The sequence below is a fragment of the Carassius carassius genome, chromosome 32, assembly GCF_963082965.1.
Source record: "Carassius carassius chromosome 32, fCarCar2.1, whole genome shotgun sequence".
Taxonomy (NCBI): Eukaryota; Metazoa; Chordata; class Actinopteri; order Cypriniformes; family Cyprinidae; genus Carassius; species Carassius carassius.
Genome location: NC_081786.1, coordinates 21,368,233 through 21,393,622, shown reverse-complemented (window position 1 = coordinate 21,393,622; position 25,390 = coordinate 21,368,233). Strand labels below are relative to the sequence as shown.

The window sequence follows — 25,390 nt, the reverse complement described above, 5'->3', positions numbered from 1 at the left end:
CCAACACCCTCAACCTAACCACATCACAGAAAAACTGTCTGAACCTCTCTTAATTTGTTCAATTCGAATTGTAGCCTACTACAGTCTCCCTCTCCCGTGTAATGTTGCGCGTTGCAGCGAGCAGCGCGCACTGGATGAGCATCAAGCGTAAGAGGGACCACACTAGACACGAGGATGTCAGAGAGTGAGAGAGAGAGAGAGAGAGAGAGAGAGAGGGAGAGAGCGAGGGAGAGAGGGGAGAGAGAGAGAGGGAGAGAGAGCGGTTGAGTTGTTCGAGGTAGTCTCCTCAACAGGCTTGCGCGAGTTCACTCCTAGACCTGCAGTGTAGACAAGACAAGGTGTGGACAGCCTATCCCACAAGGATGTATACCATGAGCGTGTGGATCAATTATGGATTGTATGGGGTTCTTGCATGCTTTAACGAGTGCCAACATTTGGATGTATAATACTATACGTGGCAAGTAATTTGGAACAGAAACCGGACGATCTAAATGAGTCAACAGTTGGATGTACCTGAGAAGGAACCTCTGGATAAGACCATGACGATGTTTGGAATCAGAGAGAACCATCTGTAAAATGACTTGGAACTTCAGAGCGCTGCGATGACTTCTCCACGTTTTCTGTAAACTGGGCGAGGAAATATATCCACAGCTGCACAATGGATTTACAAAACTCTAACGGGTCATCTGGGTCGGACAAGCAGAAGCCAAGTTTGATAGACTTGGGAACGTTTTTCGTGGACGCTGACATCATTTTTGGATTTACTAGTCATCTGTTAAAGCGAAAAGCCAAGGTAAGCCTTTGAGAATGGACAAAAGACTCCACAAGTTGACTCATATAGAGCTCGGCAGACTCCACGTGGGTTCTGTCGCTTAAAAATATTGTGGTATTTAAAGGCTATGCTATTTTGGGGGGGTTCGCAAATGAATACTAAGTTTTCATTGGTTATGATGTGTAGCGGTTTGTTAATTTCAGCACCACGAACAGCTCTCATCCATCAATTGCGCTTTTAGCAACTTCCCTAAAAAACATACTTAATACATTACATCACAATACAGTAAGTATATCAGATAAAGCCCTTTATTTTGAACAATAATTTTTTTATCCCTAAGTGAATTTGTGCTTGATTAAAAGTTTCTCAGCGATCGTATGATTTTAGTAGTTTACCACAACGTTTTCCGTTTAAATCATGAAAATAAGAAAGACTTAAAGCCAAAAAATAACATCAGTCTGATGTTTTAAAACCACTAACAACCACTAATAAGGTCCTCAAAACAGACAATAATGTTCAACTGAAGGTTCTGAAACAGTCTTTTAAATATGAAGTTATAGGCTACAAATATTATAGATGGTCACAAAAGCTAAATTTCTGTCAGCAAATTTAGCAGTTTTCTTCGCCCACGTTAAACGGTCCGTTATTGATGGTTTATTGAACTAGTTGCCTGTCACAGACAAAGGACTGAAGGTTTTTTTTTTTGAGGCGGGAGATTGACAGTATTTGGATGGCAATTTAATGTCACGTGATCCCAGCATATACATCCTCAACATAAAATATTTAGATATGAGTAATGAAATATTCAAACATTCTCACAATTTATTGCAAACCAAGATGTTTCTAAGATGCAGTTGAGTTAAAAACCAGAGGGTGGCGCCAGAGTAATGACCAAAAGACTCCAACAGACCCGCAATCCCAAAGTCAACACAAGTGAACAGTAACATAAAAGATGACGTAATTTATATTTAAATTATATATATATACATATATCCCTAATTTGAAAATAAATTACGTATATATATATATATATATATATATATATATTTATTCAGACATACAAATTACAAATGGGAAGGATGAGTGCATAGGCTTTTACTTACAATAATACATTTTTTTTTCTTTTTTCTTTTTTATTATGAACTAGACATGAAGTAATGATTTTAAGCAATTTTGATTAGATCACATGAGTTACTCACACCTCTTTATTACAAACTCAAAATTGATCAAACTGTGAATTAGCTAATTCATTTTAATCAATATTATTTTCACTTTCTGTTTATACAAACGCAGTCTAAGCTCTCTGAAACAGTGTCTGACTAGCTACTGAGCGCTCAGCTCCACCCCTCCAACCAAGTTACCGAGCCGCGCACATTGACAGCAGTCAAACTTCTCTCCCGCGTACGTGCGTCGTCATGGAACTAAAGCAAAGCAAAACTTCACGGGAATTGAGTTGTGCTTTTTTCATTTACTCTCCCACTGACTATCCATGAACTGTGTTCCTAATCATTGAGTGTAGACAAACAGAGAAGCAATAAAGTGCACTAGATGTCCGCGTTTTGATCAGTTATACCGAGATGATGGATTTAACACAGGGGAACGCGCGAGGAGAGTTCCAGATCAGTCGGTCAACTGTAAGTCCTCTGCTAAACAACTGATGCTGAGAAGTCACAGTATTCTATTTGAACTCCAAAGTTTGCTGTTTGTGAATTGTTGTTGCGTAATTTGCAACATGTTTAGAAAGTTTATTCACACTATTATGTTATGTGTATTAAAACAATAGTAAAGCTACAAAATGTGTTATTAAAATATAATAAACAATTAGTAAAATGCAATTAACTTGTCTTTCATAAAGGTGGAAGGCTGTTCGAGCAGAGAGTCTTCACACTCACTTGAGTTGAGCCAGAGGAAGACACTGTCAGCAGAGGAGGAAAGGTGTGCCAGCAGACCCCCACCTGAAGGTGCAGGAGCCGTGAGCCTCCCTGAATCCGACAGGGAAGAGGCTAAGTCAGATCTGTGCAAGCAATGTCAGATGACTATAGCTGAACTGAGGAGACAAGCCCTCGCTCTGTCCGACCCTGCTTCCTTTAAGGTCAGTGAGTGAGAAGCATTATTTCAGTGCCTTTGCAAAGCAAACAAACACATCCAAAACAGGGAAGTTCAGTTGCTTTGCTATTTGCAGCAATTTTAGCACTAATAACGTTATCTTTCAATGAACCGTTTTGATTCATGCAACATTGCATGACTAAGAATCTTTTGTTAGTTTCATGAAGCACTTGACTTTCAACTTGAGCCTCAGAGCTCTGGAAGTTCTCCTTGTTTAATTCTTTCACTCAGCTTTTTTCAAAGCATTGTGAAAGCCTCACATAAATCAGATGCATTGAATGCCTTTTAAAGGCCATTTTGTGTAAAATCTCAGGATCTGATTAAAAGTTGACACAAATAGTTTGGCTTTGTAGTTTTATGACTCCCTTATCAGAAAACCGATATCCTATTCAGGCTCCTATTCAAAGAGTTCACCAAGTCATCAAAAGGTTAATCTTTTTACTATACGAGCACAGAGAACAAATATTTCAGTGACCCCTTTTTCAAACTAGGCCTATAGGCTTTGTTGCACGTTAGAAGGATCAGTAATGCATGGCAATCATATTCATTCCGAAAAACATATAGGCTTGGATAAAACTGAGATCAAAACAAAATGCTGTTTGAAATGCTCATTGTTGGATGTTATGTTTTCAATCAAAACAGTGATGAAACCTTATCAAGCCTTGAGTGGGATGGTTGGAGTGATATTTGAGAAGCTCAGCTGTGTGGCACAAAGTGTACCAATGCTTGCCAATGCAGAAAGTGGGTGGGCATGATGTACAGAGAGCAGTCTGGATGAGAAATTAGCTATTAAAATACCACTAAATTTACTGAAACAAAGTCTTATCCAAATTGGAAATTCATATGGAATTCTTATTAACTTTGAGGTTACATTTCTATTGTAGTTAATGCTGTTTAAGCAAGATCACATGAGCAAGAGTTGATGTTGATCTCACTCATAAACAGTCACTTAGTTAATTTCAATGCAATGACTCACTTATAAAAACACACATTTGAAAAGTGGATCATAAAAAACAAACAAAAAAACACAGCAATTTTTAGATAGCTAGCTAGATAGATAGATAGATAGATGGATAGTTTTCAAAACTTTTCTGCTTGAATCTCACAAAAAAGCTCACACAAAATTGAAACCGTCCAGATCACCAACCTTGCGTTTTGTTTTGATGAATGCTGGTAAACTGAAACTACAAAACCATTCGCCATTGTTTGTTTGGAGTGTTCACAACTTATCCGCTTATTCCTAAAGCCCAAAAATGTCAGTTTTTTCTTACAACCTTCCGTTTCTAGAGTTTTCAACAGCTTTTCTTACTTTCACACACTGTATTCACACAGTATGCACAAGTGCCAGTCTCTGAGAGTCTGTGGACAGGAGAGGGGGCTATTGGAAGTGGCCCATTGTTTTGGGAAACAATGCTTATCTCCCCCCTTGTCCGTCGACATTGGGGGGAGAAAACAGTCAAGCGAACTCGCTGCTCAGTCTGTGGAGGAAGTGCAGACCCAGTTGACCTTCATCATGCATTCAAAGTGTTCCTGTATACTCCTCACCAAATTCCCACCACAGTTAAATATAGGCTGTCGACTTTTTATTGTTGTCTGACTTGCTGCTTGGGTTAGCCTCAGGTTTTCCCCTCCCTTTGCTTTCTTTTGTGGTTGTGTTTCAAGAGAGATCTCAAGCTTAGGTAGGATTACAAGCCCTCCGGTTTGCTTTGACCCCCCCCCCTCCCCCCAAGTTCTCTTCTCTCCAGGTTACCTCAGGGAATAAAGAGAGGGTTTTCGTGTGGGTGTGCATCGATGTTGCAGGATGCGTATGACCTCGTCCCACCCTATGATGTGTTATTTGGTTAGTGCTTTCAGAGCTTGCTAATATACTCACTCGTTCTCATCAGCAGTGGTTATCTGAAATACTCACAAGTTTGGCTGCCCCTTTTCACTCTCTGGCTTTTTGCTCTGTGTGGTCCGCTCCAGGTGTGGGGGATAAAGCCATGGGGTCAAGCCGGAGAGGTTACACCTCGATCGGCCCCACTGCTGATGGCTTAATGGGACTCTGGAAGAATTGGCCATGGGAGTCCTGCTTTCCCTGCAGTTGGGGAAAGAAAGGATGCTTTGTCCAGCCGGAGATGTGTGGTGGATACCTGACCTGAACTTAGAGACTCAACTGATATGGTTATAGATGAGAAGCTACAGAGGGTTACTGTTTTATCGGCTTCCACCAAAGTGTGGGTGGCCTGTAGGCTTAAACTGGTTGAATTTTCATTATTCTTGGTTTTCAAATGTGATTCGCACCTGCTTCCCACTCACATGTTCATTATGAAAATTGCTCTCAGTTTGCTGGTAAAGGTCTGGGAACTGCAGCACTCAATAAGTTTCAGATATCAGGCTGCCCTAATGACCCAGCTGCACTTCACTGGTTCATACTAGAGCTCATTTATCCTCGGCCAGCTTGTGTTGGCAAGGAGCACTGGCCTCTTAGTCAATTATTTTTGTGTAATTGCCGAAATGTTTTTTTTTTTGCAGTTTACAGTTCAGTGGCAACATACAAGCAGGCTTGCAGAGCCAGACTTGTTCATCCATCCATCCATCCATCCATCCATCCATCCATCCATCCATCCATCCATCCATCCATCCATCCATCTATCTATCTATCTATCTATCTATCTATCTATCTATCTATCTATCTATCTATCTATCTATCTATCTATCTATCCTCACTCTTTCCCTTTTGCTACTGACACATTTATAATGTTGCATCATCTTAGAGGTTCTTCATCACAATGGGTGTTAATTTCACAAATACACCCACAGTTTGCCTTAACCTTTCACTTAAACTACATTTTATTTTATGTCAAGAGTGACATAATGAATCGTAACTTTAATTTTGAATAGTGGATAAATTGAAAATTGACTTAGAAACGAAATTCCCATTGAAATGTTCTAAAATCTTACAATTTGTTCAAAACTGGCTTCCTTCCAGGAAATGCGCGGTCAGCATCGCAGCCCGGTGTGTGACAGGCTATATCTTTGCAGTCTTCTGCCAAGCACACGCTCGCAGGCGGCAATTAGTCTTTCTTCACGCCCCACAGCTTTTAATGGCTTCACTCCTTTTCACCAGGTTTGCTTTCAGCCCGTGCCATCCTTTGTTTTATTATTTATTACCAATGATTCCCTCGGCTGATATCAGTGAGGAATAGTCTCTTCTCTTCAAACCATAAAGAAGCTCTCTCCTCAGTAGTTCATCCACTTCAATGTCAAGGCACTTAACACCTGAACAATGCCTGAGGATGGAATGCCTGGAAGCTTAACACGGGACAATGGACAAAGACTTCATTGCCTACAATGACTGGCACTTAACTAGTCACAAAGCTCCAGCACATAGTCACAATTTAAAAATGGCCAGCGTTAACCCAAAATCATATGTCCGGCTACGATATCCATTAACCAGTAACAATGAACGTCAGCTTCTTTCACTCCACTGGCTGTCCGCTTCGATTACAAGATCCTTCAACAAAATTTAAAGCCATTCGCACCTGGTTTAGAACAATCTAGCAGTTTGGAATGTAGCGTTCCCAATCCCATTATTGTGATGAAGGACTACATGGTATATAGTATCATGTTTAATAAGATGAATATGCACTTGGGGGCAGCCGTTATTTCATCTCCATTGTCCAAAGAGAGGCACTGAAATGGCTGTCATCAATTATAATAGACTCTACAGTTCTAAGGGTCTATAAGCTCTCTGTTGTGACATATAAGAAGTTTAAAGTCCGTTCACCAGGCAGGTCGAAAACACCTGCACCCCTCCGTCCTTCAAATGCTGGGTGAAACCTTAGACGACGGTTGTAATGAGAATACTTAGCTCACCTTTGCTGTCAGTCATCTCCCTGAACTTTCTTGTGACCAGACCTCCTAAAAAAACCCATGGGAGGATCATCTAAAGCAAAATTAGATGGATTTGCAGTTTGCCATTTTCATTTCAAGCACTTAACCCCTGCAGCTGGGTGTCTATATGTATGAGCAACATTGGGCCTATGACCGCCATGTGAAAGGTCAGTGCATTAGGCTGCTATGGGATAAGAATCATGACCAAGTATGAAAATGGGTGGATCTCGACTGATTAGACTACAGTACACTGTCATGGGCAATAAAGATGGAGAACTTTCAGAGCGGTGGCCGCTTGTTTTATTTAACTGGACATTGCATAAGCCACTCTTAAGTGTGAAGATCAAGATAAAGATCATTTGAATAATCTTAAGAAACTTTTTCCACTATAAAGAAACCTTTGTGCTGTGGAAAATTTCTGTGGATGTTAAAGGTTTTCCATGAAACCATAGAACATTCCAAGAACATTCATTTTTTAAGAAAGTATCTTCTCTTTTATAATCAAATGAATCTATAAGACTCATGTTGTTGTGAGCAGTTTGAAGAACATTTGAATAATCTGAGGAACATCCTTCAACTATAAAGAACCTTTTGTGGATTGAAAAGTTTCGGTAGGTGTTTTTGTAGAGCCATAGATCACAAGACTTGGTTTTTTTAAAATATATTCTCTCTTTATTGAGTGAAGTGCGTTAATAAGTCTCATGCTGTCATGCACAGTTCTTAAAATAAACATTTATCCTCAGATTGAAGAACATTTTAATAATCTAAAGAACCTTTTTCCATTATAAAGAAACTTTTGTGTATTGGAAAGAATGTTTGGAGATCCTTCATGGAACTATCAATGCCAAGAACGTTTATTTTAAAGAATGTATCCTCTCTTTATAGAGAGAAATGCGTCAATAAGACATACGCTGTTGTGAGCTCATCTGAATTTCCAGGTTACTTTAAATGTGACTGCATGCCCAACGGCACTGTTCAAATGTTTATTCTGAGGACAATTATTTCCTCACACCCCTACCAGAGAAAAGCTCACAGTTCTCACGAGAAGTGAGGCTGGTTGAAGCCGAGTCGAATGCCTACTTGAAGTCCTGGTTCGACTTGCTTACTCCATTTCTTCACTCTCAACCCTGCAGGGAAGGTTTGCATAGCACATGCCACAGCAAACATTGTAAATCACTCAAGATTTATTGCCTTTAATAGTTTCTCATTCAATTCTGCTCATGTGCCCTTTTCTTGTACTTTCGTATGCTTAAGTTTGCTTGAGTTTGCAAGAATTGCAAAGCTGTTGATCAGAACATAACAACAGGAGAATTGGGACGAAACTTGGGGGCTGGTGGCATCTGTTGAACATTTTCAAGCCAACTTGATTACTTGAATTTACTTTTTGATTACGTATCTCTAAGGTTATTTGAAAGAAAAGTGCTGTGACTATGTTTAATGGGTTAATGAAATTTAAATAAAATGAAAGATCCTTTTAACAATCTAGTTTCAAACACATGTGGCAAGTTCTTAGCAATATATATATAGTGTTGCTTTTATATGCAGGAATTTCAATAAAAGTAAAAAATTTTCCTTTATTCATTAACATACTTATTAACAATTCATTTATTTTACCTGTTAACATTTATAATGATTTAATAAAGCAAAAGTTGCACTGAAGTAACTAACGTTTATTTACACAGTATTTCTTACAAAAATTATGAATTCATAATTCACAAGTGGTGTGGTTTCCTGCATGCTTCTGCATGTTGCAAATGCAAATGAAAACACCTGTTAACGTGGCAGACTTATTTTCCCCAATATTAATAAGCAGTTTTGTCGAAATAAAGTATCACATTTAATAAGAATTTTATTCTTTTTAAGAAGTTTGTCTCAAATGTAATATTAGGACTGACAGACAATATCAGAACAAATTTTGATTCAGAAATGAAAAACATAGTATTGCTTGTATAAATGGTATTTGATGTCTTTTTGACAGTTTATTATATTCAACTCCCCTAGAAATATAAATAAATAAATAAATAAAAAAGTATTATAATAATATATTTTGCAAAATGTACGCCCCATTCACAAAGACCTTTACAGCATGAGTTTGTTAACTGTGTTTTTACTCCAGATGGTGTGTGTGAATAATATTTAACAGCATGCACCCAGAAGCTGCTGCCCCAGGTTCATTTACCTCACAGAGGTTCAGATCTCCAAATCTGTAGATGGACGTTTTATGCATGCTGCTCTTGTCTTCCTCTTAACCTTTTAACCCGACCCTGGCCATAGGGAAACCAGAATGTAAACCACAGGAAATGATGGGTTGAGAGAGCCAAGTACTGCATTGCATTATTGATGTTTACTCTGGTGATTCCTGCTATCTGATTCTCAGTCAGTGAGTGTTTAAACTCATTGTTTGCTTCTGGGCTGTTTCACTGTTAAGCTGTGTGCTCAGCTGATACGACTATGATAAGCTCTTCCTCAATTGTTTTATTCTCACTCTCGGGCTTTTGATGTTAAAACAAAGCACTTGTTTTGCATTTGTCTTTCTTAGGAAATATATTGATGCTTGTTGATATATATGTTGTATGAAATTCCTACAGAGTGCATTTGAATATTGAGACCCTTTTCTGTTTTATGTAGATAATTAAGGTATGTTGTTTGAAGCTGTCAGATATGGATCTTGAAGTTCCTCTCTTGTCCTCTAGAGGCACATGGGCTTTTCAGAATCAGAATCAGAAAGAGCTTTTCTTTTAAATGCACCCATCCACATTTGTTTAAAGGATTATTATAAATGTTTTTTTAATTGGTGTTAACTTTTTCCAATTTGTATCTACTGACATTTATTTTGGTATAGGAGGGGTTAAATTAAATTGATCTTGGATTTAGTACAAGATACAGTAATGAAATATATATATGTGTGTGTGTGCGTGTGGGTGTGTGTGCTTGTGCTATTTTAAGTAAATACCACTTGGTTTGCAAGCATACTGATATTGCATTTATATGTGTGTTTATTGTCAAAATAAGTTTGGGACCAAAATAAAAAGGAAATATAAGACAGATTTGTAAAGAAAGAAAAATGATTTCAAGAAGAGTGGTGCACTGCAGGGCAGTGTTTAAATTGTTAAAGCTCTTGAAAGTCTCTCCAGTCCGCCCTCAGTTTGAACAATGTTGCAGGATATGCAGTGAAAATGATGTCAGAGAGAGAGAGAGAGAGAGAGAGAGAGAGTTCACACTGGCCAGTTTATAGCCATTTCTTCTCGTTTTCTGTATTTTATCATAGGCTGCCAGCAGTGAGAGGAAACTTCTAAATGTTGTAGGGTGTGACACAGGAAACAGGCTGAAGAGGGCTTGAGCTGAAGTCTGTGTAGCTGTGTGTGTGTGTGTGTGTGTGTGTGTAAATGGTTGAGTACATTGGCATATGTTTGTTGTCAGAGTGTTTGGGAATCCAATCCACACATCTGACTCTTTGAGGAAAAAAAACATCCAGGAATGTTCCAACCAAACTAATTGCTATTCTCTGTCATTCGTCTCTCTGTCCAGTCCTGCCTGCTATTACACTAAATGTCAGGCCGACTGCAGGCTAGCAGATAAGACATAGGCGTGTGGCATATTGCGCTGGCTCTGAAGTTCTAGCTTTGAGCACATCTGGCCATCAGCTGATCAGCACAATATTTATTTTCCTTTGTACTCATGGACTGAGTAAACTTTCAGCACAGGAAATAGAACTTTGTTATTTAATTCAGTTATTTTTTACTGGTTTTGCTTTAGAATGCAGATTTAAAATTAGACAAAATGTGTTTTCATCCTCTCTAAAGCAAATAATTCACCAGACAAATTAAACAAAACAACATGTATGTGTTTTGTAATTTTCAGATGACACTGTGTATAGAAAATAATAGAATAACATAGAATTAAATTTTAAGTTGTCATCACACAACCGCTGAAATGATTTTCAAATACTTTCACACGATGTCATCATAGAACAGCACTGTGACCAAGGTCAATTGCCTTCTGTGTTGCCAAGTCTGTGGTTCAACTGTGGAATTGGGTTAAGTGTACTTTTTTTTTTGTCTTTGTCTGTGGGTTTAAGCAAATGCAACTTAGATGTTGGAGGACCCCTCCAGAACAAAAAAAAAAATAAAAAATAAAAAAAAATAAAATATGTAATGTAATAAATGTAATGAATAAATGCAATTGGAATAGATTTGGCCTAGTTCTTCTTAGCAATTGGACTGGCTTGGTTTCGCAGACCTGATAACCCCAACTGAGCAACCAGAGGTTAAGTGCCTTGCTCATAGCTCAGTCATGATGGCTCACTTCTCGTTGAAATCGAACTAGCAACTACACCTTCATGTTAATTTTAATAACCCCATGCAATTAAAATTAAAATAGCATTGTGTTGCTTTTAATCTTCTGAAGGAAAAGAGTGAAAAGCCCCTCCCCCAACAAACCAGCCTCTGGCTAGCAATAACAAATAGCTAAAATGCCAATGAGCCCAAACAAAGGTGATCTGATAAATCTCTAGCTCATCTATATGCTAGTGTATGACTGAAAGTTGACCTTTTTTAATCTTTTAGCACTAAGCACTTTTAGCAGATTGGCAGTTCGGCCTGCATCTCCTAACCTAACCTAACATTCCCCAAAATACTAAGAAGTCACTTCCTTCCTCTACTTTTTAATCACCTCCCTCTAATACACCAGCCTTTGACTAGCAATAGCAAATAGCTGAAATGCTAATAAACCAGGCGGCAAGGAAGTTGACCGGAAGTTGAAGTCGGCCGCGAGCTGCCATCTTGTAGCAGAACTTCACTTGCGTTAGCATCCCATTGACTTTGCATTCATTTTGGCGTCACTTTGACAGCGAATAACTTTACATCTGAGGCGTTTAAAGACTCCATTTGTCCATTATTTATTTCTAAAGATACACGACAATGTATAAAGGGCTCCATTACCTTAAATGTTACATTATGGCCCCGTAGAAACAGTTTTTTTTAAAAAAGGCTAACGATTGCGTCATAACCACTCGACTCTCTGTCGCACAGTAGAGAAATTACCATACAGACAGGAGGAGAAGCTCGCAGGCAATTAACTTAATATGGCGTACTGGCGTTACATTTTAAAATACTATACAAAATAATTCATCAGAATACATACTCCTGCTCACTCACGCCAAAGAACTTCCCGCTCAAGCTCGCCGTCTCTGCAAGATTAACGATGGCAGTTTGCACGCACAGCTACTAGAAGATTTATATCTGTCAGACCGGTTGCTGATGTCATCAAGCTTAGTTTGAGTCTGCGCGTCAGAAACGGAAGTGCTAAAAATCTCTAAAAATGGGCTTCACTTGTCTCAATTGAGTTCCAATGGGGTCGCTGTGTCCATTTCTTTTACTGTCTATGTAATAAACCCCTCCAAAAGTGATTGATTATGTAGAACATGGCTACTGCTTTTAGACCCTCCATGACTGGATACCATTTTACAAACCTGAACAACTGTAAACTCTTTTGAAAACTTCTGGCTTTTCTGGCCTTGACATCAGTGTCTGTCTGCTGGTCAGTGGGTCAGCTGTCAGCCCAACCTGTAATTGTATTGTTGGCATTCATCTGAGTTTGGGAGGATCCCCTGTGGTGTTTGGCTTGGCATGTGTAAATGTGATATGTATGTCTGTGTGTGCACGCGCGTGTGCGTGTGTGTCTTTTGTATGCCCTTATTTACATTTACATTTACATTTATTCACTTAGCTGACGCTTTTATCCAAAGCGACTTACAATTGCCACATATATCAGAGGTCGCACACCTCTGGAGCAACTAGGGGTTAAGTGTCTTGCTCAAGGACACATTGGTGTCTCACAGTGGATTCGAACCCGGGTCTCTCACACCAAAGACGTGTGTCTTATCCACTGCGCTAGCACCACCCCATATTATTCTCCATTCTGCAGAACTCATAGTCAGATGTGGGCCCCATAAATCTGTGTATGGAAATGCCAGTCAAAGTTCACACCTAAGTTCATTTCATGCTTCACCGTCTTCCACTGCGTGTGTGTGGTGCGGCATGCAAGTGTGAGTCTGTGTGTGAGATTTTGCATGAAAATATGCTGCTTTATCATGGAATGATTATCATTTATTCTTTTTGTGTTTGAGAGTATGTGCGTGTTCAGAATTGATTCAGGCTTTGCTATGAAAAGGTTCCTCTCAAAGATGGAAGAATTAATCAGCCATCACAGTACAAAATGATTTGTCTCACCTTTGCAGATGAGATTCACTGAGTTAAACAAAAGCCACTGCTTTCCGTTCTTTGTCTTTCTGGATAATAATGCAGAGGTTCTTAAACTTTTCAGGTAAAACAAAAATAGCTGGATAACCTACAATACCAGCTACTACTTTATTTTGATGTCTGAATCATAAGTCTGAACAGTAATGTTACTGAAATAAACCAATGTCACTGTTAATACATTGAGTTTATTTATTGTTATGAATTCATTAATCAGTGAGTAGTTCAGTGTATGTGGTTTAGGGAAATGATTCCATTATTTATTTGTAATAAGCCAATGAACTCACCAAACATTTGGAATCATTCATTTATTTTCCTCTCAAGTACACAAATTTTCTGATTCTTGCATGCATTTCAGCGATAGTTTTCAGTTTCTACCATATTACAGATTTGATCACCTAATTTAGCATTTATTACCATTATATGATAAATTGAGGCTTCCAGCAAGGATCTTCTAATCTCTGCTTTATGGGCTTGTAATTTCATGGCATCTGAATTCTTCTCACATTTTGCACGGACAGACTTTTATGACAAACAGCAGATAAGAATCACTTCTGTTTTCTTGTTGTGGTTACTATCTGTTCTTTTATCTATAGTGAGTTTCTTTTGTGTAAAACCTTGATCATTTATAAGATAATTTGTTACATGGTAGAAGTTTACACATTAGTATAATGACTTATTATGAATAATGGCCTAATGTTCTTTGAACTTTGATTAGAGCAGATGACGGTATGAGAAATTAATCACTTGCATGTCTTTGAGTGCTGACAGAGTGCCAGAACTTTGCCCTTATTTTGTTTTTCCCCTGGGAGGCAAGGGATGGTCACAGTTCATCTACTGACAAAGAGAGTAGTTCCTGTGATTTACACTTTGTTTTCTGACTATTCTGAAAAAACCCTGGAAGGTTATTTGCTCTAGACCTAAAGACTAAAAGTTAAACTGCAGTCAAGACATGGTTGTATTACTAGCAAACAGTAGCTAACTTTACATTTTTCATCAAAAAAACACTAAGAACCACAATTAGGGTATTATATATCTAAAATAGACACAAAATATAACTTTAACAACTAGCAGAGCACCGCAATTTATATAAATGAGTATAAAGCAGAGTGACAATTAGCATTTAACTATATATGCTTGAGCTGCAAGATTAATCGCCAAACGATTGCAATCTCGATTCAAACACACACATAATTATATTTCTAAATGACAACGATTCGTCTGTGTCTATTAAACCTTTGACAAAGTCATACTGGTATATTAAAAAACTGCTGCTGATCCAGAGAGAGCAGTTATGTCTAAACGTGGAAGTAAGCCTATGGGTGAGACTTCCAGATCATTAAAAGCTAGAGGGAAATAAGGACAAGAATAACAATGTGTAGTTAATGGTAAAACTGTCTGCACTACAAACCAGTGTGTTCATAATTTAGATAATGCATTAAAATAATATGGAAAAACACACCAATTTTCAATATCAATTAGCAACACAAACTGTTTTGTACAGTTAAAAATAGTTGGACACGGATGAGACCGGAAGCTAGACCCAAAGAATTTACAAATGGCCTCGCCCATTTTTACGGCAAGAAAAAAGTGGATAAAGCAACCACACAGTAGCGTATTATTTCTGTCCTGCATTCATTTATATTATCACGGAAGTACTGGTCAAAAATTGTATAGGTATATAAACAATAATATCTATGTTTGATATCAAATTGTAGCGAATCATCTTTCGATAGTAAACTTTGCTTCAAACTGGTGCTTCAAATATCATTTGTTGATTACATTGTTTCAAGGCAAGGCAAGGCAAGGCACGCTGAACGCTGCTGCCAGGATTCTGACTAGAACCAGAAAATCTGAGCATATCACACCAGTCCTCAGGTCCTTACACTGGCTTCCAGTTACATTTAGGATTGATTTTAAAGTACTTTTACTCGTATATAAGTCACTAAATGACCTAGGACCGAAGTATATTGCAGATATGCTCACTGAATATAAGCCTAACAGAGCACTCAGATCATTAGGATCGAGTCAGTTAGAAATACCAAGGGTTCACACAAAACAAGGGGAGTCCTCCTTTAGTTACTATGCTGCCCGCAGTTGGAATCAGCTTCCAGAAGAGATCAGATGTGCTAAAACACTGGTCACATTTAAATCTAGACTTAAAACTCATCTGTTCAGCTGTGCATTTATTGAATGAGCACTGTGCAATGTCCGAACTGATTGCAATATATATTTTCACTGTTTTTTTATTTAATTTTATGTAAAATCATTTTCTTACTGTTTTAAATTCATTTTAAATAAGTACAGTTTTAATAATTTTAAAAGTTTTAAAATTGCTTGTTTTATTCTTGTTATTATTTTTCTTCATTACTATTTTACTTTCTTTTATGTAAAGCACTTTGAATTAACATTGTGTACGAAATGTGCTATATAAATAAACTTGCCTTGCCTACATTGTTTCACCACAAAGAGGAGACAAGTGACTGTGAATTTTTTTTTGAATTGAATCATTCATTCAAGAGATTCATTTAAAATGCCGATTCATTCAGTAATGGAACAAGTAAATTAGTTATGGCCGTGTTTACACTAGTGCGTTTTATTAAAAAAAATTTTAAATAATAATTTGAAAATGACAACAATCTTCGTCAACACTGGTGTTTCCACTGCGTTTCAGAAACAGTCTCTGTCCATACTACGCAAATTAATCCGTTCATCATTCAAGGTTACACAGAATACATAATCTGGGCAGCCACGCCATCATTTTCAAAAGTGTCTGCTTCGGTCCTTTACACTGAAATGTTTTTTAAACTAAAAGAGGGTCTGCAGCATATTCGAAAGTCTAGAAAATGCAGAGTAGTGTAAACGACAGGTGTAGCCGTTGCAAAATGAATGCATTTAAAAAAAAACACACTAGTGTAAACGTAGCTTATGAGTGAGTCATTGAATCATTTATTCATTCATTTAAATAAATCATTAATATTTTGTCACAGCCTCTAGTAACTGTGCTACTGAGGCATAATTTAGAGAATCATAAAAAAAAAAAAACTTAATTACATGATCTGACTGAATGAACTGAATGTACCATTTTAGGAGAGCATGTTTGATTATTCAGCTAGCTTTAAAAACAGAGATGTAGCATTTTGCTACACTAAACAGTTTCTTAGAAAAACTAGCTTGTTACATGAAAACCTGGAAGAAATGTCATTTTTATGATGTCAGTGCCATATTACACCGCAGGCAGGCCTGTAATTGCCTCTCTAACTAGTGTTCTGTATAACCCAATCTGTTACCATGGACTTGCTAATGATGTTGCAACAAAAGCAGCTCTGTGTTAGCCCATCTGTTACCATAGTACCATTTATGATGTCAAAATGCTAGCGTCCTTCTCCTAGCCTGAAGTTACTACAGCCGACTTTTATGATGTAAGATTGCAACGTGGTCCTGGAGAGCTTGCGTTTTATCCTTGCAGCGTGTCAGCTATTTTACCTCACACCTCCCTTTATGAGCCCCACTGCAGTCTTTCCCACAGACATCAACCACTCGCCGGTCCTCTGTGTAAAAGATAGTCACTTTTGAACACTTAAACAGTGCAGCTGGGAGTTTCACACAGGGCTGTGAAGACACAGCCTTAAAGCAGTTACAGTTACAAGTTGCGTGTTATCCCAGTGGTCCTTCCATTAAAGGAGGAGTTTAATTATCAGTGACGCAGCTATTAATTTACGCTTGTTATACTAGTAAAGGGGCGATGGGTGGTGTGGAGCAATCCAGTGTTCTACTTTCTGAACCAGCAACTGTTGATAGAGTTGTTTGTCTTTCACTCTATCATGTTCTTTAGAAGTGCATGGAAGGGAAGGGTTTTTAGAATAAGAGTAGAGATGTATTGGCTGTATTCTTTTTTATGAAATGGTTTTTAGAATAATATGCACAATATACATAGCCCATATGTATCTTTAAAAGAGTGTGGAATCTCGGGTTGTGCAGGATTCAGAATTGAGCTGAACATGCCTTAAAATTAAATTGAGGCAACAAAAAGGAAGCAGAATTAAAGTAAACTGAAATTCATAACTTTTTTTTTTTCAATTAGAAATGCAATAGGCCTACTTTGAATATTGGGTTGACTTAAAACCTTGAAAGTTGTAATGTTTTGAGAAAATGCCTTTACAAAGACTTTAAGTTTGAAATATGGACAAAGAAGACTAATCACATCAAGCTAGATTTTGCATATTGTATATCTACATATAAAATGAGTATTTTTTTGAGAATCTCATCTAATATTTAAGGAATTTCCAACATGATATGAATGCAACATAGCTTATTATCCTCAAACATGATTTATGCTGTCATACCTGTTTATTTGAAACTGAATGCCTTTGAAAATACCTTGAGGTCCACATCCATCACAATCCAACATTTTTGAAACCATTTGAGGGTGAGTAAATGGTAGCAGAATTTATCTCGATAGTTATGGGATGAAGTGTCCCCATTTTATATTTATCTTAGTCATAAAGTCCCTTTCACACCTAAAACATTAACTAATGCATAATAATATTTTGTTTATTATAAGGGCACATTACAGTTTTGCAATCCTCTGCTTTGAATACTTGAGCTCTTTAAAGATGTGTGGATTCTAATTGGCTGTCACTCAGAAACATCCATATTGAAATCATTCAAAAAGTTCACCAACGATATTGGTCCTCTGTGTCTTTATCATTAAAGTTGAAGTGTGCAGTATTATCATAGAATTAGAAGGATGTTGTTTTTTTTTTTTAAATGGTCTGGTATTCACTCTAGCATCATGGCAGTCTGTTTTGAATGGGCATGACTTCAGAAATTGTAAAAATCTAGTTAAATTAAGCATCAGAAATGCAAATATGCCTGTGGGTAGAAACAGAGAAGTGAATGTTTTTTGTCTGTGTGTTTTTGCGGGGCGGGTGAGAAAGGGTATGTATGAACTGCCGTTCTGCGTGATTCTTAATTAACTCTTAAACAATGGACCAGTGAAGATCAGAGAGCCAAGTGAGGGGCTTGTTGTGTCTCCTCATGAGCAGCTTCCTGAACACATGAAAGGAACGCACACTGCCCCCCCCCCCAAAAAAGAAAAAAAAAAACGTGTGGAGAGAGGAGGAACTCCTGTCAACACCAAACTATGGCCTTCAAAGTGAATACCACCCCCCTGCTCCACCTCCCACCCGAACATGCAGACAGCAGAACACATTCATTAGGATGCTTTAGGCACACACTCGCACTGCATACGCATACATGTATGCATTGTTCTGTTCAGATTTTTCCTTCTTTCTCCTCTCTCTCTTTTGTTTTGGTGCTCTGTCTGTCTGTCTGGCTGGCTTCATTGTCGAGGGTGGGGTTGTCAGGAAAGCAACATTTCACTAGTCGATACCATTAACAGTGAAAATTCATTATTTTCTATATAAATGTCAGTTCCTAAGAAAAAATGTATATGAAAATTAACATATTCCTTTTATTAGAAAATGTTTTAATTAGATATAAAAATTAATAAAACAATAGCAATAACATATTTCTTTTATAAGTAATTATACATCCAAGACAAGCAAGCAGTAATAAATAAATAAATAAATAAATAAATAGACAATGGATTGATGGATGGATAGATAGATAGATAGATAGATAGATAGATAGATAGATAGATAGATAGATAGATAGATAGATAGATAGATAGATAGATAGATAGATAGCAAATATGATATATAAATAGTGAGAAATAAAGTCGCTTAGTCTTTTAAACTGAGGTGCAATTCAAGCATCCAAATTCAAATATATTTAGAAATTAAGATATCTGACGACTTGTTCTGAATTGAGTTGCTACTGATATTGGCAGGTGTTCTTTACATATTTTGGGTCATGAATATCCACAATCTTTGATTAACTTTCGAAAATAATTCCTGGTAAATGAATCGACCATGTTGAAGTGATACAAATAACACGTAGGGTGTCCTGCCATGGGTCGCACCCTTCATATCCCTGTTTTCTGAACTGTGAAAACAAGAGTAGGATTCCAGCCAATGCACATCAATACAGCAATTTCCTATTTGCTCATTTCCTGTTTTGACAGGAAGCAGAGGAAGATGGCTTGGTCGCGCAAACAGCAAGAGCAGTGGACTGTTGGGTAGCACGGCCAGCTGTCCTCAGGTAGTTGCACGCAGACGTTGACTGAGCGCTTACACCCTGTTAATGAGATTGGGCTGCCGCGTGTGTTTAGGAAAGGAAACTTTTGTGGTGAAAGCTGTTAATCATTTCTGAAGTGGTGCCTTTCTCTCCAGGACGCTCTTTTTGACCCGCATACAATGCAATGCTTTTGAAAGCACCGGTTTCTTTTGTTTTTCCATCACATTCCATCCATCACTGTAATCCATCTTTCTGTGGGCAGGGAAGTCGTCTCCTTTGTTCACACCTAGCTTCCCTCAGTAGGAGTTGAGTTGAGATGTTATAATGGACCTAAGAACCATATTTCAACTGACACTTAAGTTCAAATGTAAGTGCCTGGCTGCCCTGTGGAGATTCTGGACACCTGCTGATTCAGAAACAGAGGATCACATGACCAGTCGAGTGCTTGCTTTGTCCTGATAACTGTAATTATTGGGTACAGAGCCCCACACAAAAAGAAAAATGGGATAAAAGAATGGCTGCACATTAAGAATTTGTTTCTAGGACTTAATTAATTTAGAAAAATGCTTGCTTTTGCTTGTTGTACTCCTCAATTGTAAGTCATCTTTGATAAAAGCATCTGCAAAATGAATAAATGTAAATGTAAATCATGCCCATGTCACAGTAATTCATTCCCACATTGTAGTTAAATTGTGGCCATGAAGTAACTAAATGTAAAAAAAAACCGTTTGCCCACTATTTAACTAAATTGTGGCCACGAATCAAGTTATGGGAAAGATTCCTAATTTATAGCCACAGTATCTGTTTTTTCCCCACTGAATATCATTTGCGAGGCTTTAGAATTGAACACTTTTGCTTGTGGAATAAATTCTTTGTATTGGCACCTATGATTATAGTTTACTAAAACTAAATCACAATAGAAAAGCACACAGCTTTTATTTAGTCCAGGATAAAATTTAAAACTAAAACTGAAAGGAAAAGTTAGTAATATCTATATATAAAGTCATACAAAAAAATATAAAAATTTAAAGCAGAAAATATAAAACTAGCAACTAATTCAAAATATTGATTAAAAACTATAATAGTATCATTGGGATACTAAAACCTTTTTTTTTTGGCTGATATTTAAATGAACATGTTAATTTTCTCTATTTCATCTTTGCCTTGATTTAAGTTAATATTTAAAATAATTTAATAACACAAAATCTATACATTGCATCTAATCTCAAGCAAATCTCAAAATGAATATTAATTGTTTTAACAAAATGTTTATGTCCATTAATATTCTCAGTTCCACCCAACACTGGCAGACAATTATTTTTCCTTTTCTATTTCTGGACACTGTTTAGAAGTACTTGTGATTAAGCTATATCTTTAGACTAACCTCTTTCTCAGATTGCAACCTAGATACATTGACAGACAGCCAGATTGCCCTGGTGCTATTATGCATCGCCTCAAATAGCTAATTAAGAAATTCAGTGATTATTAACCTTGGCACCAGACAGCGATCTCCTCATTTCTTTCATTATAGCCTGGAGTTGGTTTACTCTAAATGCTACTTTTAGTTTTATTGTAGAGAGAAAGCAATTGCATGCTGTCAACTGCACACAAAAGCCCTCTGTTTTAGATTCTTGGAAAGTATTTTGCTTTGATATACTGTATACAGTACTACCTTTCTTACTTAGCAGTTTGACCTTGTGTTTACTTTGCCTTTTTTAAATAATTAATGCTGCATTATTTTAGGACTTCATTTAGCAGACAAATTATTATATCCAGGCCTGTTTTACTACAAGGACAATACACAAGGAGCAACCTGGAATTAAATGTCTTTCTCAAGAATTTTTATGTGACAAGAAGTTTGATCACTCACTATGCAAAAGACATTTGACCAATCAAAATCAAGTTTTTGAGTTTATGTGTATGCATACAGTATGAATGTGTGCATGCTTACTGTAAATTTTTGTTTTTAGATGTTTGTATTTGAATATGCGATTATGGGTGGATTGATATATGTATTGTAAATCACTTCAGTAACACTAACTCAGTGAGGATGTTCCATGCATTTGGTTATTTTGTTGGTGGTGAAGGTGAGGGGTCAAAGGTCAGTGCTCCTGAATGCTTAACTCTGTTGGAGCTGCACTGGGCTCCTTCCCTGACCTTCAGAAGCTGCACAATTAGCTGACCTTTGACATCTCATCAGCCAATGAACCCTTCGGCACAGAGAACATGCTTACACATCCTTTGACCTGCATTTTGTGTGTGTTTGTTTAGAACGAGGTAGAACATTTAATAAGGCTGCTTAGAGTAATGGAGATGATACTCTGTCACACATCTTGTAGTTTCTGACTCGCATGTAGTGAACTGAATTTTATTTTCTGCATCCAAACTATTACTGTTTGCCTTAATCGTGCTTATATATTTGATAAACTAGTATCTGGTACAAAGTAGCCAGTTTCTGTATTCTATGGTAAAAAAAAATGTTTTGCACCAAGTTAAAAAAAAAGAATAAATAAAATGTAATGTTGTGACTTTAAAGTTAAAATTATATTTAATATTTTGAAAGTGAAATCAAAATTATTAAAAAACATTAAACATTATGTTATTATCACAATGGAAAAGCATTTTATCTAAAAAAGCATATAAATTATTTTAATTAACCTTACATTTGTTAGTCAATAGTGTTATAACAAGCAAATGTTTGGTTAACTTTTATTGTAGGAATGTAACGATTCATGTAACGATGATTTTTTCACTTTTTTTTTTACAACATGAGATTTAAGACAAATTATAATTGAAAAGGTGTCCTTTTATTATTGCTGCATGTTGAAATTGAAATATGTCAAATATCAAAACTAAACTGAACTTTTAAATCAAACCTCAAATCAAATAAATAAATAACACAGATAAAATAAACCTCTTTCATATTAACAAACTAAGGGTTTGACTGAGCTCTTTGCTCAAAATTTGAAGCAAAACAGAATGGTCTTTAACTTTGTGAAACTATACTACATAAAACATACCTGCATGAAACAAAACCAGCAGATGGGCTGAATGAAAATGCAAATTCAGTCTCTGACAGCAGGGGGCGCTTGTGGAACAGCGACAATACTGTATAGAGTTTCTTGGTTACTCCCAACTCCAATTGTATCACGATTCAGTCAACCAATGTGAATCATCACATATTTGTTAGATTTTTTTTTAACCGGCTCAGGGTGCCTAATTACATCCCTCCTTTATTGTTGTTTAAGTAAAAAAAATTCTGTATGTTTGTTTAATTTTAATGTTTTAGATGAAAGTACGCTTTAAAGTGCCTTATCACACTATTGTCTTAATATTTTGACCTTTATTCTCATAATGCTATAATTTTTTTCTTTTAATTTTTTGTTAATATTACATATAAACTTACATTTATTCATTTAGCAGATGCTTTTATCCAAAACAACTTACAAATTAGGACAATAGAAGCAATCAAAATCAACAAAAGAGTAATGATATAAAGTGCTATATAACAAGTGTCAGTTAGCTTACTACTTTAATCTTATAACTTCACTCTATTCACTAGATTCTCATAAAATGCTTGTAATGACACTATTCTTAAAACATTACAGCTTTATAAAAAAAAAAAAACAAAAAAAAAAAAAGGTTTTCTTTTCAAATACTGCCATGATGGAGATATGATCTAAGTTGACAGGAAAGGGAGCTGGAAATTGTCTAAATAATAGTTTTTAATTTTTATTTAGAGAAATCAAGAAAAATTAGTTTTTCAGTGAACTTTGCATTTTGTGTCCTGAATCTGTATGATTCTAAATTCCGAACAGCAGAGCCAAACTGTAACAGAAAGTGCTCATCGAAACACCCTCGTCTGGATGAAGAGAGTACGCAATGCGCTCAGCCCTGCTTTAACCGAGTACATGACTGGATGTGTCAGGCCATTAAAAATAATGTAATGAACGCTCAATATAATGGGCTCTCATTCATATGCAAATCAGAGTGGATTCAGCCCTGGCCTTTCTTGCTCCCTCATTGCACACTGATGCTTGTGACATCACTGTGGATATATTCTCTGGACGCTTTCATGTTTTAATTGCCTTGATGGACAGAGGACCAACAGGCGGTAGGAATCCATCAACGTTTTCTGTAAGTGCAGGAGAGATGCATTTATGTAGGTGTAGTGCTTCTAGGCCATGGCAAATTGAACATATTTTAAATGGAGTTCAGGCAGAGAGCTTAAATCAGGATGGAGAGTTCGCTTTTTCTTTTCTGTTTGCCTTGTTTCCTTCAAAAGAGACATTTTAGCTATGATGAATGACAATTATAATATTGGTTCAGTACAAACAACCTAAAGCACCAAGGTAATCTCTCTTTTTCTCCCCGTCTCATCTTCACAATGGCCGCCCCTCCCCTTCAATAATTTTGTTATTTCAGTTCTTTCCATTATAAGTCACCTCACCATACTGCCATCAGTGGGTTGCAGATAGATTTTGGCTTTTCAGTGTTCACGTCAAGGCCATTTGTAGTTCTCCCCATTGTTACCATCATACAAGATTTATAAATGCCTATTGTTAATATTTTTGATAAGCAAAAAAAAAAAAAAAAGCGATAAGAATTCTTAGAGTCATTAAGGCGAATCATTTGTGTGCTCTTCCTTATATCTGCTCCAGACGGAGAAGGGTTTGGGAATCCTCGGTCTATCTCTGTCTTTATCTTTATTCGCTGTGTCTAGACATCTCTGTTCACCCAAAGAAAACATTCAAAGCTGCCAATCTCTGAGAGTTGTGGATGGTTGTCTTGATGCATGTCCAAATATCTGCAGCAAAAAGGCTTATTAATTTCTGATGTCTATTGGATTATATATGATTGTTGGATGGATTATTATTATTTATTTATTTATATTTTGTGACAAATTTAACATATTATTATTTCTTTTGCAAAACAGCCACACAAATAAAGATAAAAAACTGTCTATTTAGTTGTTAAATGTACAGATTTCATGGTAAAACTTTAGTATAGGGACTAATTCTCACTAGTTGTCTATTAGCATGCCTATTGTTAACATATCAGCAGTTTATAAGTACTTATAAAGCACATATTCTACATGACCATATTCTACATCCATAATCCTACTGAACTTAACAACTAATAAGCAGCAAATTAGGACTTTATTGAGGCAAAAGTCGTAATTAATGGTTTGTTAATAGTGAGAATTGAAACTTAAGATAAAGTGTGACCCATATCATTTTATTTGAATGTTTATATTAAGTATCAGTGTTGTCTATAATGTTTTTCCCAAAATTCCTTGTGAAAAAAAAAGTCGATAAATATGGCAGATACTGATAATTGCTATGAATAGCATTATACAGGTTTGATATTAGTAGAGTTGATGATAAATGTTTGAGCTCACTTTGTTGCAACTGAAACTCGTGAAACGGGAGATTTCCAAGTGTTTCCAAGCTTTCTAAGAAGGTGGATAATCGAACAGGTATTTTAATTTACTCTCCATTTAAATGATTTGCTGTCTAGGAGAAACAAATGAGAGTCATGATTAACAAGACCTCATGTTTTTTCTTTCCTTTGAGTTGGTCAAACCTGGCCTTACTCCAGTTATTTTGACAAATTGAGTTACATTTTATTATGCTGAAAGGTGATTGTTGTTACCAGTAAAAAATGGTTTAGGTCATGGGTTGCCATCTTTCATTGTTTTTGTAAACTATCTATATATATTTTCTGGATTTAAATTGGGTTTTAAATGACATTTTGACAGTAATTTCACCAGCCCGCAAGTTGCATCACATTTTTTTATGAAGACATAGAAACAGAGTTTTCATATTTTCACATATTTTGTCTAACAGATGTTTTCCTGTGAATTATGTAGTAGCCGTAGTCATCTAATCACAATTCCACTCCGAAGTTTACAGACTCCGATCGGTCTAAGACATCAGTCTCTTGTGTGAATTACTCTGCCTAATTATGCTGATGTGCTGCTTTAGATGTGACTTTGGAGATTGAGTTCCTGGGACGAGTGCTTTAGAGTGAGCAATCTCATCCGTTCCCGTGCTGCTGGTTGCAGACGAGTGGAGCTCATGCAAATTACTGACACGTGTGTTTGTGTGTTTACCTCTTCCTGTTTGCATTTATCACTAGGTAATTAACTTCTCTTCTTGCCCACACGAGCTGGTGTGTGTTAGAGCTGAGAGAGCAGGTCTCTGTTGAAAGCAGATGGCTCTGGGAGGGCTTACAG

The 25,390-nt window shown here is 36.8% G+C and overlaps 1 protein-coding gene across 2 annotated transcripts in view; it reads left to right on the top strand.

Annotated features, from left to right (window-relative positions):
- The first annotated feature begins 332 nt into the window (after positions 1-332).
- Positions 333-25,390, top strand: part of kif26ab (kinesin family member 26Ab) — a 92,068-nt gene continuing 67,010 nt past the window's right edge. The window contains exons 1-2 of one of the 2 annotated variants that reach the window (XM_059520727.1): positions 333-793; positions 2,628-2,864. In XM_059520727.1, the coding sequence (XP_059376710.1) occupies positions 659-793; positions 2,628-2,864 (372 nt within the window). In that variant the 5' untranslated portion in view covers positions 333-658. Of the gene's footprint in view, positions 794-2,165; positions 2,407-2,627; positions 2,865-25,390 lie in introns of those variants that run through there. The other variant, XM_059520728.1, reaches the window with a different exon arrangement.